General features: G+C 34.4%; 1 protein-coding gene across 2 annotated transcripts in view; it reads right to left on the bottom strand.

The window, feature by feature from the left end:
- LOC105336729 (potassium voltage-gated channel protein Shal) overlaps window positions 1–14,083 on the bottom strand; it is a 36,328-nt gene that overhangs the window by 7,106 nt on the left and 15,139 nt on the right. For both annotated transcript variants that reach the window (XM_011441161.4, XM_011441162.4), the window contains exon 2: window positions 1,320–1,482. In XM_011441161.4, the coding sequence (XP_011439463.3) occupies window positions 1,320–1,482 (163 nt within the window). The remainder of the gene's footprint in view (window positions 1–1,319; window positions 1,483–14,083) is intronic.

Here is a 14,083-nt window from a genome sequence, read left to right as displayed (position 1 = left end):
GAGAATAATCCATCAGAGTTGTAATCGTTCAATTCAAAACGTATTCCCTTCTTCTATTGGGAGGGGGAGGGAGGTTGCATAATGCAAACCTTGAAGTTTACATAAATCTCCATTCTCATCGTCCAATAAAACACGACAGGAAATTATGAAATAGAGACTACATTTATAATTCCTTCTGACATTTTCATAATATTCTCACCAAACCCAAACCTTTGGAAAAAATGCTTTTAAAGATAATTAATGAACGTTAACATTTTCGTCTTAATTTAACAGGGAGTCTCATTTTAAAAATCCAAGAAAATTATTGGCTGGATTTTCTTCTATGCTTCAATATTCGCTTATTAAGCTAATTATTTTAATGAACTGTGACTTGGTATTTTAAGCAGACTCGTGGGAAGAATAAGTGCTGCTTTGATCAATAATGGGATAGAGAAAACATCTTGCCGATGGGATTTTTTGTGCTTTGATACAAACTTTCTCCGCAATGAGATTCACACTACCAAAGATATGGCGTGCCGCTTTAGTCACATCACTGTAGTATTTTGTGCAATATATATTTAAGGTCTCAATATATCATTCTCTGGATTTTTAAAAACAAAAATTCCTTAGTTTCCGTTTGTCAGATACATGTACATGCATTTAGCCTTTTAATTTAGCGCGTAAACCAACAAGATACTCGACAAAATCAAAGTCGACGGGTGACACGAATTCTCCATTTAACCACTGAGATGTTCCGAAAGCATATGATAAATCTAGAGAATGCCAAAAACTCTCTTGAATTATCGTATGTTTCCGGATATCCACAGTGATTTAAAGAAGAGTTTGCATCACCTACTGTTGCTTTCGATAAGCATCTCGACACAATGCGTTTATTATGCGTTACACCAGATATGGTCAAAGGTTTCTAGAGATAATTCATTATTCAACCTAGATAACGTCAGAAATCGTTGGACAAATAGGAAAAGTTGTTAAAAAGATAGCATGAACCGAGAACCCCAATTTAAGATGGCGAGTGTCATCCCTTTGCTTTATTAAATGTACACAGAAAGACGTGGTTAACATGATTGAAAGAGGAGGTGGGGGGGTTAGCGGATGTTTTTATTGCAATACACAAAAATACGTGTAAAATTACCAATTTATCACTTTTGTCTTTGGAAACAAACAATAAAGATCTGCATAATCCGACAAGCGATCCCCTGTGACTGTACATGTATCACTATGCGCCTTGATACAAGTTTGTAATTCAAGGCAGATTCATATTTATTAATTAATTATTTTGCTTGTGAATTCATCTTTATTTAGCCTTCCTTACATATTACCTTTTGTGCTTTTCGTTTATCAGCTCTTTGGTTTTGATGATAAATTCTACTGAAGTTGGACACAATAACAGGAACAGGAAGTGCGATGACTAAAACTCCGCTCAAGGAACACAAGCCGCCAACTATTTTTCCGGCAATCGTCTTTGGCACCATATCACCATAACTGAAAAAAATACGAAACCAAATAGTGTACTCTTATCATGAAAGAAAATATGCAGCAGTTTGTTTTCGGAACAAAATAACAGCATTATCAAAGTACTGGCAATTCGCTAGAGACCTGCTTCAATTATTGCAATTTGGGGAAGAAAATGCACTTTTGCAAATGGTTTGGGTTGCAATGTTTTGATATACCGACTCTCGTCTTTATTGACAATAGAGTAGAGACGGTGATGGATAGATAGATTTACTAGATTTTAGAAGATATACGCCGATAGTTCGAAAATATGCTGGTTTGATTGGGAAAAACACACGAGTACAGTATATTGATTCATATAGATAATCAACCTTACTCTTAAACAACTATAAAAATTTGTGGAGTTTTTATGGCTGTTTCTTTTTATCATGAAGACATGCTTCGTAGAATATGCATTGCTTTGTACAATACAATCAATTCATCCCTCCTATCTCTAAACAGCAGACAGAGTCGATCCAAGCTTAAAACCAAGCTTTTCACTATTATGTCGTATTTTAATTTTCCAAATGCTTGTATTTAATGTCTAAACAACCAGCAATTTTCATGTCAAATGTAAACAAATAAATACCGGTATATATCAAATATGAGATTATTCACTTTATTTGATTAACAACATACTTTTTTCGTTTTGTCAAATTTTCTTACAAAAAACGAAATCAATCATATTGCAAACCCCAATTTGACAAAACAAAATTATCTGCCTTAATATTAAATACGCTAGCTAGATTAACGAGACTTTTCTTTGGGGCATTAATCATTTTTAATTGACACAATCATCTAAACAAACGTGTCACCGACATAGACAGATATTTATACCATTCAGGTGTATCGACATCGCCAGATAGCAGGTTAGAACAGCAGCGCTACTTAGCGGCTGCCGGGGATCGATCGAAGACAAAGTTCAGATGGACAGATGTCATCCAATGACATGTCTGCAACTATATGTTTTGTTTTATCCGTCGTTTTTATTGCTTATTTATTATTACAGGTACATTATCATAACTAGTGATCATTACGTGAACGCTAAGAAATGGACATTTTTCTTGTTCCAAAAAAATGGCTCTTCTCACATCATTTTGATTCAGTTATACAAAATAATCGGTATTTTTTCATTTTTTAAAAATATTTTTTATAAGGCTCAAAGATCACATGTTACGTCGAGAATATAGTAGATATTATTGGTTACTATTCGAATCTTTTTCTTTTGATTGAAGTTTTAAAAAAAACTATTTCATTAGATCCTTTTTCCGGTTTATTTCAAACTTAACATGTGTCCATTTTATTATCATTACACAAGGATTTCTAATTTTTCTGCATAACAATCCACAAAGGGTTTAAGATCAATATTCATAATTTCTGAGAATGTATGAAATTTTAATTTGATCGACCAAATCAGAAAAAATCATAATTTATGAATCATTTTTGATTCTATATCTCATGATAACAATCAATATAACTTGGTGAGATAAAAAAAAACCGAAAGCTATAAATAATTTTCCCGGTTGCTACACATTTACGTATTCTATTCCCAAATTACATGTACAACTATCCCAAACCACGTGACCAAAAGTACTCTAGAAATGAAGATTGCCAAAAATATCCACTCCATCATGTATATTTCAAATAGTTAATGGTAGTAACAACTACTCGGGGGTGCTTTTAGAACATATAATAATTAAAATAATGTATCATCGGGAGGGAAAATCAATGCCTCCAATAAAGAGATATATGAGATTGGGAGGTGGAAAGCAACTTGCAACCATTAGTCACGAATTTAGTCCAACACGCTGCAAGTTTTGACAAGAATATGCATATTGGATCACTCTTTTATTTTGAAATCCAACGATAATGCAATTACTTTAAGCTGACTCAATTACGTGTAATTACTCATACATGTACCTTCATACTGAAGCCGCAGGATTTCATCATCCTAGTCAGGCATAAGAAAAAAATTGTGTGTTTAGGGTAACACTGGTGAAAAAGTTAGGTTAGGTAGGTGAGGATTCTTTTTTTATTTCATAATATTTTTTTTTTGCATGAGGACACAAATATAAAATTTCTAAGAATGTTGCTGTGTCATATTTAAAAACGGGTTTTTCAACGGGAATTATATGAAAATCACAATCGGGTGAAAACAGACATCTAAAAATGGTACATGTTGTATCGGGGCATTTTTTGTAGGTTAGGTCAGATTACCCTATACACAATATGTTTTTTGAGGCCTCATCAATATAAAAAAAAATGGGCAACTAAGAAAACTTGAGGCTTTATTTCACTCTGACATTAACTTCGGTGCACGAATGTACACGATAAAAGGGAATTTCATTTAGATTGGTTTTGTCTTTCAATGTCATTATTCAAGATTCATTCACGTGATATATACCAGGGTCAAATGCCACTAGAAGCACTATCGCGTACATGTGGTCCTGATGTAATATATTATACACATTTCAATCTGGTAAAAAAATTGACCTTTACACCCCACATGTAATTCACAAAGATCTGAATATAACAGTTATAGGGCAGGTCGAAGACGCATTACAATAATGTCAACTACAGAAAAAGATATTGATACGAAGTTGAACAGGCAAGATTTTTTGTTGAAATTGACGACACAATTGCAAAACCATTTCAGAACAAAGTCTTGAGATGTCAAAAAGAAACACTTCTGGGAAGATTGCGGAAGTGTATGTTGCATGTATGTTTCGATGGCAGATGTTATATTCGGAATTGATAATTACGCAATATCTTCTTTGATCGTAATTGTTTGCAAACTTCTGGCGGTACAGATAGGGTTACAAAGCAATGAGCAATTCGAACACGATTATAAAACAGAGTCTTCATTTCGAAAGATGCTTCCAGCAAACCTATGATTTAATCAAACTCAAGGATGAAAAAAAGATACCAAGATTATTTCTGTGAAATACAAAGAAAAATGGATTGAACAATGGCCAATAATTTCCTCTAGTGCTTGTATTCCTTTCATCAATGAAAATATACCAGAGTAATTTACTTGAGTGTATAATCTAGTTTCTGCACAATGTGGATTTTTTTGCATCCGCACATATGCGATATTTGTGCTAGAGTTAATTTTTTTTTTTAACAAATTACATGTAGAATTATTAAAAAACAATGCTAATATTTATTGCGCTGCACTAATCTGAATCGCTGGTACTTTTTGCAATATTAATGGATTGTTCGATAGGTTTGAAATCCTACTGACCCATATTATACCTCATTGGTTCTTGTTTATAACTGAAAACAATACTCTAACAAAGACCTCAAGATATTTTGGAGGACAAAATAGGTCTACACAATCAAAATCTCTTTATTGACAATCAAATCGACATATGGTGTTGGGGCCAATTAAAACACCCATACAATTTACACCGTATTTGTATTGGGTCAATGCTAAACAATTTTGCATAACTCTCCTAATATTGACTCAGCGTCCATAATAGTCCCTTAATGACGTCAAAACTACCATACCATACAAAAACATAAGTGGCCCCTGAGGCCCCTTATATCACGAAAAACCCCAACAGAACGAACTTAACAAAAATCTTATGAGATGCCAAAAAGCGACAAAATTCTATATTTGTAACGTTCCAGCGAGTAATTCGATCGCGATAATTGTCAAATACTCCGAGGAGACTCTGGTAGACAAGTAATTGTATTAAACTGTTGCAATCGAGAAAAGGTTCGAATTTCTTTGCCTCCAACTATTATGTATGGACAGAACCCTTTATCCTCCCCAACTAAGCCCGTGCACGCGCGGGTTTCCGAACATCTTGATTGTACATGATTAGCAGCCCGCTGAAAAACTCGTTCTTTTCTTTATAATGAGTTCTAATGAGATGTCAAATTGAGGGCAACTAGCGCTCGGTGCAAAGAAAAACCGTTCTATAGAATCAACTACAATACACACCACTGTTGGATCGTAAAATTGCAGAGTCGGGGAAAACACAATACCATGTAGTTAAGATGAAAACAATTAATGCGCATTATATTTTCTTATCGTTCTTATTGATGTCAAAGATATTTATGGTTGATGACTTTTTTAGAAAAATATATTACGATTATTTTTTCATTTGTTGTTTAATCAATCAAAATCTTATAAAACTTTGGTATTGTTTAGCTACATGGTGTCAGCTTTATTTAAGGCGGTTAACTACACTCTGAAGTAGTTGCTCAAATCAGCAGAAAACGATTGGTTATGAAAGAAAGCATGATGCAAAAGAAGTTTGTAAGTCATCTTGGCGAAAAGTACTAGTAAGTAATGTTCGGGGAAATGGGATTATCTAAAATTTGATTTAGTGAATATGAACAAAAGCTTCAGGCGGACTTGAACCCAGAATATACAGTTCGCAAGCCCGATACTTTAACCATTGAGCTATAATGATATTCGAACAAATTAATCGATATAACATTTAAATCGCCATCTTGATTGTGACGTTGTGTCATATCAAGTATAAGCCTTGTTGTAGTAAGCTCCCTTAAAACTTAAAATCTTAATCTTACGAGGCATCCCAGATAACAATAAGATACTTTGCATGCAGCGCATACTATTTTTAAATTCGGAAACGTTGAATGTAAATAATTCATTCATATCTTCATCATACAACTTTTGGTAAATTAAAAAAAGTATACTGGTATACAGAATGCATTGAGCTGAAACGCCAGGACAAGTATAATTTTACGGTTAGCTCTTTCGCACGTGCATAAAATAGAAGCCATATGGTGAAATACCAGCCGCTATTAACAAAATATGCCACCGACATATCGCTGACTCGTTAGAAGGCTCATTCTCATCACAAACCACTTAATAAAACCTGCAATCCGTCTGTTTCCCGTTAATACATAGAATAAAGCTCTTGCAAACGTCAGACAGTAAACAGTCTCAGCCGAAATTACAGGTTGTTCGTATGTATGTATGCGGACTGGGGGTGAGAGAATTACTACAGGTACATGGAATTGGGGTGATAGAGCATCCACATACCTGGGACCAAAGCAGAAAATCCATGTTCATTGTACGATGTTATTGAACCACCCCCACCCCCGTTCCCCCTCCCCCTTATTGTTTCTGCAAATTGCAAGCAGTATTCAGTCGATGGAAACTATCTGGTTTTCAAATGTACAAGAGGGCCAGATGTTTCGTGCAGCAACCACAAAATCACGATGCATGGATACATTGATACTGTTGGAGATTTCTTAGACAGTGTTGAAATGTCAAGGTTCCGTCATATGCCTTAATTAGGGCATATGTTACGTGCATGGTTAATGTATTCTTTCATATCAATCATGTATCGCATACGCTATCTATTAATTAATAATAAGTACGTGGCTATTGTATCATTTTCATAAATATTTCATTCACTCTACTCCCCATTATACAAATAAGAGATACGGCATGATTTACCTTATAAATTTTACATTTTCCCCCAATCGTTGGCTCTTTGAATTGCAAGGTTTTTATAGCATATTTTATAATGTAATTTAACCTCATTCAACAATATCGATGAATTAAAAATGTATTTGTGAAAATAATATGCAACTGTACATGTAAAATATTTAATTGACAGGCATATGGTTTCGCAGTTAACATCAAGTTAAGATATTTTAAACAAAATCGCGAGCACCAACCTTACATATAAAATCATATCGTTTTTTACAACCCTCTGAAAAATGAAAGTGAGACTTTAAAATCCGCGAGGAATGATTTTCGCGATTTTACACGGTTATAACTTCCACATTTAATAAGAATAAATTAGATTATTAGATTTGTCTTGATAGTAGGGGGAAAAGAGGCTTAGAACTGTTGATAAGTCATCCCTTTCCCTTTCCCTAGAATCGAATCCCGATCCATTGAATTGAGTCGGGGAGAATCAATGGAGTTTCTCTACACTGTTAATGGTATCGGGAGAATAAAAAAAAAAAACTAGAGAGTAAACTGAAGAGTCTCTAAAATATGCACCAACACCACATTAAACCCCGAGCACCTGCTGGCATTTCCAATCTGAAAGTGGAGAGAAAGACAGTGGCAATTTCAGACGGGTTAACCAGGTTTTATAAAGGCATCAAACGGTGCCTTCCGAGAAATACTCTGACCTTTGGGAAAAGTCAATATCGGGTATCCTATGTTTACATTATCCTTTGGAACTCGTTAAAAACCACCGGACGATCGGGTAAAGAGGGCTACCAACGTCAATAGGAATTATACACACACTGGGTAAATCAGTCAAAACATGGAGGACCTGAAAGCCACAAACAGGTCCGGGAATATTTGTGTAGAGGATAGAGGGAAAAAACTGGGTTAATTAAAACGCGATTCAAGGACAGATATTTAGATATTGACTTTAAGGTACTTGTACATGTACTCAGCATTGGTGGTCGCCATTTGTACAATTATTTCATGAAGCTGATTAGAATGTAGAATTCAAACTAGTTTTAATACATTTACACTAAAGCCATGCATGCTGACACAAAATTAATCACTGGCGTACGTTGTCTGTCAAATTCTGACAGCAACAGTACCTGTTGAGCCTTATTATTCTGGCCCAACTCGGCAACTGTGATTTATATTGATATTTTTGTTCGAGTTCTTATATAAAAATAATTCAGAACATGCACCACGTGACTAATGGTTGACTTGACGTTGACCCTCCCTTATTATCGCCAAAAATAACCCCACCCTCACCCTCCTACGATGCCCCACGTGTTTCTTGTTACCCGACTTACGGGTCGTAAAGGCCAGCATAAAACAAGATGTTTCGCGCGTGCGATGCACTCCCCCTTCTCCGGAACAGGTGCGCGCTGCGAGCGCACACTGGACAAACATGGAAAGATCAATATGCCTCTTCATCAGCCGGACGGAATGAAATTGTGGGTCTATATTCTATACTAGCATTGATCAGGAGACACGTATAATCTAATGAAGATCGAAAATCCTTCTCAGCAGATGCACTAGAATTCTCAATCAGCACTGGCTGCAAAATCTCCCGGTTTATTGAATCAAATAGCGACCACGCTTCTTTCGAGACCCCCTGGCTATATCGGCTGAGGGGGATTATCACCCAATAATCGGGGGTTTTTTTTCTTATCAAATCTGTTAAAAGAATACACATGTAGGTCGTAGGTTTAGAACTTTTGCCGTATTCGTTAATCTAATAAAAACTATATATATTTTTTTGAAAACTTTATATTTTATTTATCGTTGATCACTATCATGCAACAATTAATATTTTAAGAAAAGAAAAAAAAATGATATGGATGAAAAGCCTTCAATTTCCCAACAGCTAATTGAAGATAAGAAAATAAATCACCAAATTCAATTAACCGTACTAATAATTATACTTATGACGATGAAGATTTTTGCTACAATTACTATATTTGAAACTCCAACCTTACGAAAAAAAGATACAAAATATGAAATAAAAATAACAATCATAATATTTTTTGCACTTAAACGTACACGAAACCCCTAGTCTGATGCGTTGTGCTAAAAATAAGATTAACCTTTAGATAACGAATCGAAGGTTGGCTGGTACCATGCGTTAAAAACTGGAGAATAAAGGATAGGAGATACCAACCCACCGGATTCAAAACTGAAATAAGCAGGTCTTTGATTGAATCACGATGATAAAGATTAATTTGTCCATTCGCATTGTCTTAACAGCGAGAAACAAAGTGTGGGTGCATGTTTCGTTGGAGCGAAATCGATAACGGAAACACGTCCAGGGGCATGCTAAATACCAGCAAGAGGTTCAGACCTGATTGATGGCGGATCGAGGGAGTTCGCCGATTTTGGTTAATTAGTTGATTAATTTTCGTTACCTTATAATTTCATGCGATGTCGAGATATGTAAACATACATCATTCCACATAAGAACGCATATTCCGAGTTTTAGACTCTTGCGAATTCGAGATATCTGAAAAAGGCAAGTTTGATACAGGTTCTGTTTTTCTTCAGTTAGAATTGTGGGGGCCATTTTGACAGAGTAGCCCATAAATCTTTTGATGTTTTTGGGGAGGTTCGTGAAATATCATTACAAAAAAAAAAACCATCGCAACATTGCACTCAATTTTGTATAGAGGCATATGTCGTGTACCTAACATCTAGATTAACCACGTTCATCAAGGAAGTCTGCTCCTAAATATTTGTAATGAGCCAAGTATTCCAGTACATGATAATGATTAACAGAAAAATACACTTAAAGAACTTAAAGTTACAACCCAAGTGTGCAAAATATTACATTCGTCACGCCACTATACACAGATCTACATGTACGTGTTCACTTGTTAAAAACAAATACTGATCAAATATCAGCATACGAACTCAAATGTTTACATGTACATTCTTATAAATAAAGCGAAGAAAAATACCTATTTGCCATAATAAAGTTTCCCAAGATTTTGTAATTATGTCAGAAATTGTAAGATGTATATGGATGCTACAATTTCTACATGTTCTAAAAATTCGGAAAAAAATGTCATTTTTATTCAAAATTTCAAAATCAGTAATAAGAAAATATACATTCAAAAATTTCACTGAATTGTTGACGCTACTCTAGAAACCGTCATACACTCATACAGTTCTCTCGTTATGGTGAACTGCATGTGGTGGTTTTCTATCTCGTGCATAATTATGCAATCGGCCTCAGCAGAAATATCAATCGGATTTGTTTGCATGAAGAACAAGGGTGCTATCAAGTCTAATTCCCTAATTCTGCACCCATGAGACTGTCTCGCACGCTGGAGAGGACATAATAATGTACCTAATACACAGACGCCAGATGATAATCGAACAAACACAATAGGTGTATAATAATAAACCGTAATGCGACCTGTTCCCGGGTTTTTATAGTTAATCAATACGGAATGACAATATCGTATGCGCTCAGAAAGTAGACACACATGTTTCATTTCCTCTCACGTGATCTGCACAATTACACATTATCTTGCAATGCCAAATATGGATTTGAATATTGGAGATGGTGATGTACCTTTTGTTTTGATGCCAGGTGTCATTCTGACATGGCATTAATAATTCAGTATCTACCTTTTTTATCTCTGCTATCTTCTAAGGCAGTTAATCATATCTTTCTTTAACAATTTGTGAATTAACCGACAGTTAATCCATCATATTACAAAGAAAATTAATTGGGTTATAACAGCATGAACTTGCAGTATATAGGACACGCAGTTGAAAAGTTGTTTGAATTTTATACATGCATATGAAAGTACGTTTGTATATATCATAATTTTGACGCAACTTCAGGTTCTCATTGAGATAAAGACGCAGTATGTTTGTGTACGTTACACTTACATATTATGTACAAACTGCTGCTTCCTTCATAAGTGATGACGTCATCACGATTGTACTGAACACAATAACGGTTAAATGTTATGTATACTGACTTTAAGTTGCAAATATAATTATGTTTGAAAAGACACAAAACGTTATCATAAAGCACGTAATAATTTATCGTCATTTGTCCTTATTTTTTTATTGATTGATTAGGAGAGAGAGAGAGAGAGAGAGAGAGAGAGAGAGAGAGAGAGAGAGAGAGAGTCATTATCAATGTTAGCGATGTCAGTAAATGTTCTATGGCGCCATAAATAGTCATTACAGGACAGATCCGAAGTGTCATAGATTTATGACAGATTTAGCTTTATTTAGCGGAATAGGAGGCCGAGAGTTGGGTAGCGATTGCCTTAATGATACACTCGACAGACAGTGAAGAATAGAATGGGTGTCGACCCACAAAAACAAATAATTATCCCTTGATTGCGGGGATTATCAGCATTTCTATACATGGTAATAACACATTTTATAAATATCAAAGACCTCCACGGAGTAGCAACGTCGAAGTAACGCCAGCTTGATTGGAGACTAGAGAGGGAAAATCTCTTTGATCAATGTCATAAGCGCCCCGAAAAAAGAAAAGTGTAGTTTTTCCGCAAAAACATATTATCAAGCGCATCATCCGATTGATATCGTAATCCATGTTCAATTCATTTTGCGAACTGACACTAAATCTGTCATTTTCGAGGTAATTAAGAGTTTTATCGTTATAGATAATATAATGAGGTTGATTTTTTTTTAGATAAAACCAAAAAGGAAATTTTTGTAGAAAATAATGCACTGAAAATGAAAAGCTATCTAGCCTGGTGTTGTTGTCATCGAGTACACTTTTTTCAGAAAAAAGATTTCACTTATCTTTAATTTAATTTTTCATTTAATAAATGCCTTTTAATACTCAGTACAAGTGTATTGTTCTCAAAAATTGTTGCATCACGTGACTTAATTATCACTGATGATTAAGTCACGTGACTGCTGTGTCTGCTTCAGTTTTCTTAACCTTTTCTTTATCTAACCTTTACATGTACTTGGTCTAGTCTACATAACTTTATAACAGCAAGTTTTGAATTACATTTTCGTTTTTCTTTCGTACACAATATCGCAAGATGTTAATGGTTAATAGGTAAATTTACAGCAATCCTTCAGTTTTGATGTTTATACGAAAACATATTGAACATTAAAGCATATTATTCCTTTATCTCTGAAGAGATTAACCTAGTGATCCAGTAAGTGGCTGTATAACCTATTTAACAGGTTAAATAAAAACTATGACGTCAGTCTACAGTACATTCATATACATTCAATAAAAACAAGATTGTTTGCACCTTGCTTTCAAGTTTTGATTAAGAGGGCTGGATGGTGGGCCATTATGTAGACTATTTTATTCTCCTAAGAAGAAGATCTCTTTGGTAAAATACATACATGTATGTATAGCAAATGTTTTGAAATTTTTATCTACTCAATGATAGATTATGTCTATACTCTGTCCCGAGTTTTTGCTTCCACCACTTTTGCTTGATATTTCAATGATAGTAAATACCTTTGTGCTCAAACTACGTTCATCCACTAATATGAAAAATGTCCAGATTATCTGTTTTGAAACCCCCCCCCCCCTAATTTACCGCTTCAGGTTTCAAAACATATCCAAAAATTGAAAGCCTACGGAGATTTTGCATTGCATCAGCCATTAATAAGCCCGGATGATAATGTTAAAAAATTGCGCGATGTATTACGAGTGTATTCCGAATGGAGAAAAGATGTAAACATTTCCCATTACAAATCTCCGTAAGAAAATTGTTTTCGTTCCTGTGAAATTTTATGAGTGAAAAGGGATAATTGTTCAATGAAGATATCTTGGATATATTCTCTTTCATCGATTTCAATTGTATTTCTTTCACAGGTATGTGATTTTTTTATTAAAAATCATCAAAAAATGATGGAAGCAATAACTTGAGACAGACTATTATTAATAGACAAATTATATCTGAAAATTCAAGAAAAATCAGATGGTTAATTTGTTGACCATCATCTAGATGGTCGAACCAAATTACTGAAAGAAAACAACTGCATTATATAGATTAATGCAATCTTTTTCTTCATTATGTTACGTTTCACCACGCACATAATCTGAGATAAAGATAATGACAAAATTAATAGTTTAGAAATATGACAGTTATAATACATTTTATACTCATGTCTTGCGGATAAAACGCATATTTATGAAACGTTGATCCTTAATTCTGACTAATTCGATTTGCGTAGATCTACGACTAATGACAACATGTAGATAGATGGTACGTATATGTGAAATAAATTTTCGATTTAAAAATTCTCTCATGCATATGGTTTTATTCAGTTTGGTCATTCCTTTGTTTATTTATATGCCATATATTTGCAATGACGAAGCATAAGGACAGAAAATACACTTGACTGATGAGAACGGAAGACCTTATATGCATACATGAAACGAAATTGAAGAAGGAATCATAGAAAAGCAATAGCTGATACTGGATGAAACCAAAAAGAAAAGAAGTTTTTCTGAATATGACAACTAGTAAAATATCAAACATCACTCGCCTGGCATTTTTTCAGCTTTAGTACGATTTCTTCTTTTTTTTCAAAGCGGAAATGCAGCAAGAGATATAAAAACGAAAACCTTCCAGGGTTTCCACAATTAAAATGTCGGAAAAATCCAGGAAGGAAATAGTGCGCCTTTCACTATGATATAAAACAGTTGCGCATGGGTAAATAGATTTATAGATGGAAAACCAACATTTTATAGAGAATGCAACAGCCAATAGGAAGTTCTAATAAATAGGGGGAAAAAATGAAATCATAATTTTTTTCTCAAGGATTTTAGCGACAAGAAGATTACCGATAAATGCCTGTCGGGGGAAATTCCAACACAACTGGAGCAAAGGAATAATAATTATAGTAAGACGGAAAAGTTGTGAATCAGAATAATTATGCGTACTTTTTTTCAAACAAATTGCGGCGAGGAAATGGAATTATCTCTGGTACGTGTGGTTTGCAATGGAGTGAAGAGATTTAATTGCCTAATTTCATTGGGTAAAGCAATGAATAATTATTACTGTAACACGAATAACTAGTATTCAAACGAAAACAAACATGATATACCTTTTGGAAAAAAGATTGCAACAGTGCTCCTTTAAATTAAGTAAATTTAAAGCTATTTTGTCAGAGAAATAA

The sequence above is a fragment of the Magallana gigas genome, chromosome 4, assembly GCF_963853765.1.
Source record: "Magallana gigas chromosome 4, xbMagGiga1.1, whole genome shotgun sequence".
NCBI classification, from domain to species: Eukaryota; Metazoa; Mollusca; class Bivalvia; order Ostreida; family Ostreidae; genus Magallana; species Magallana gigas.
This window is presented reverse-complemented; position numbering and strand designations above follow the sequence as displayed.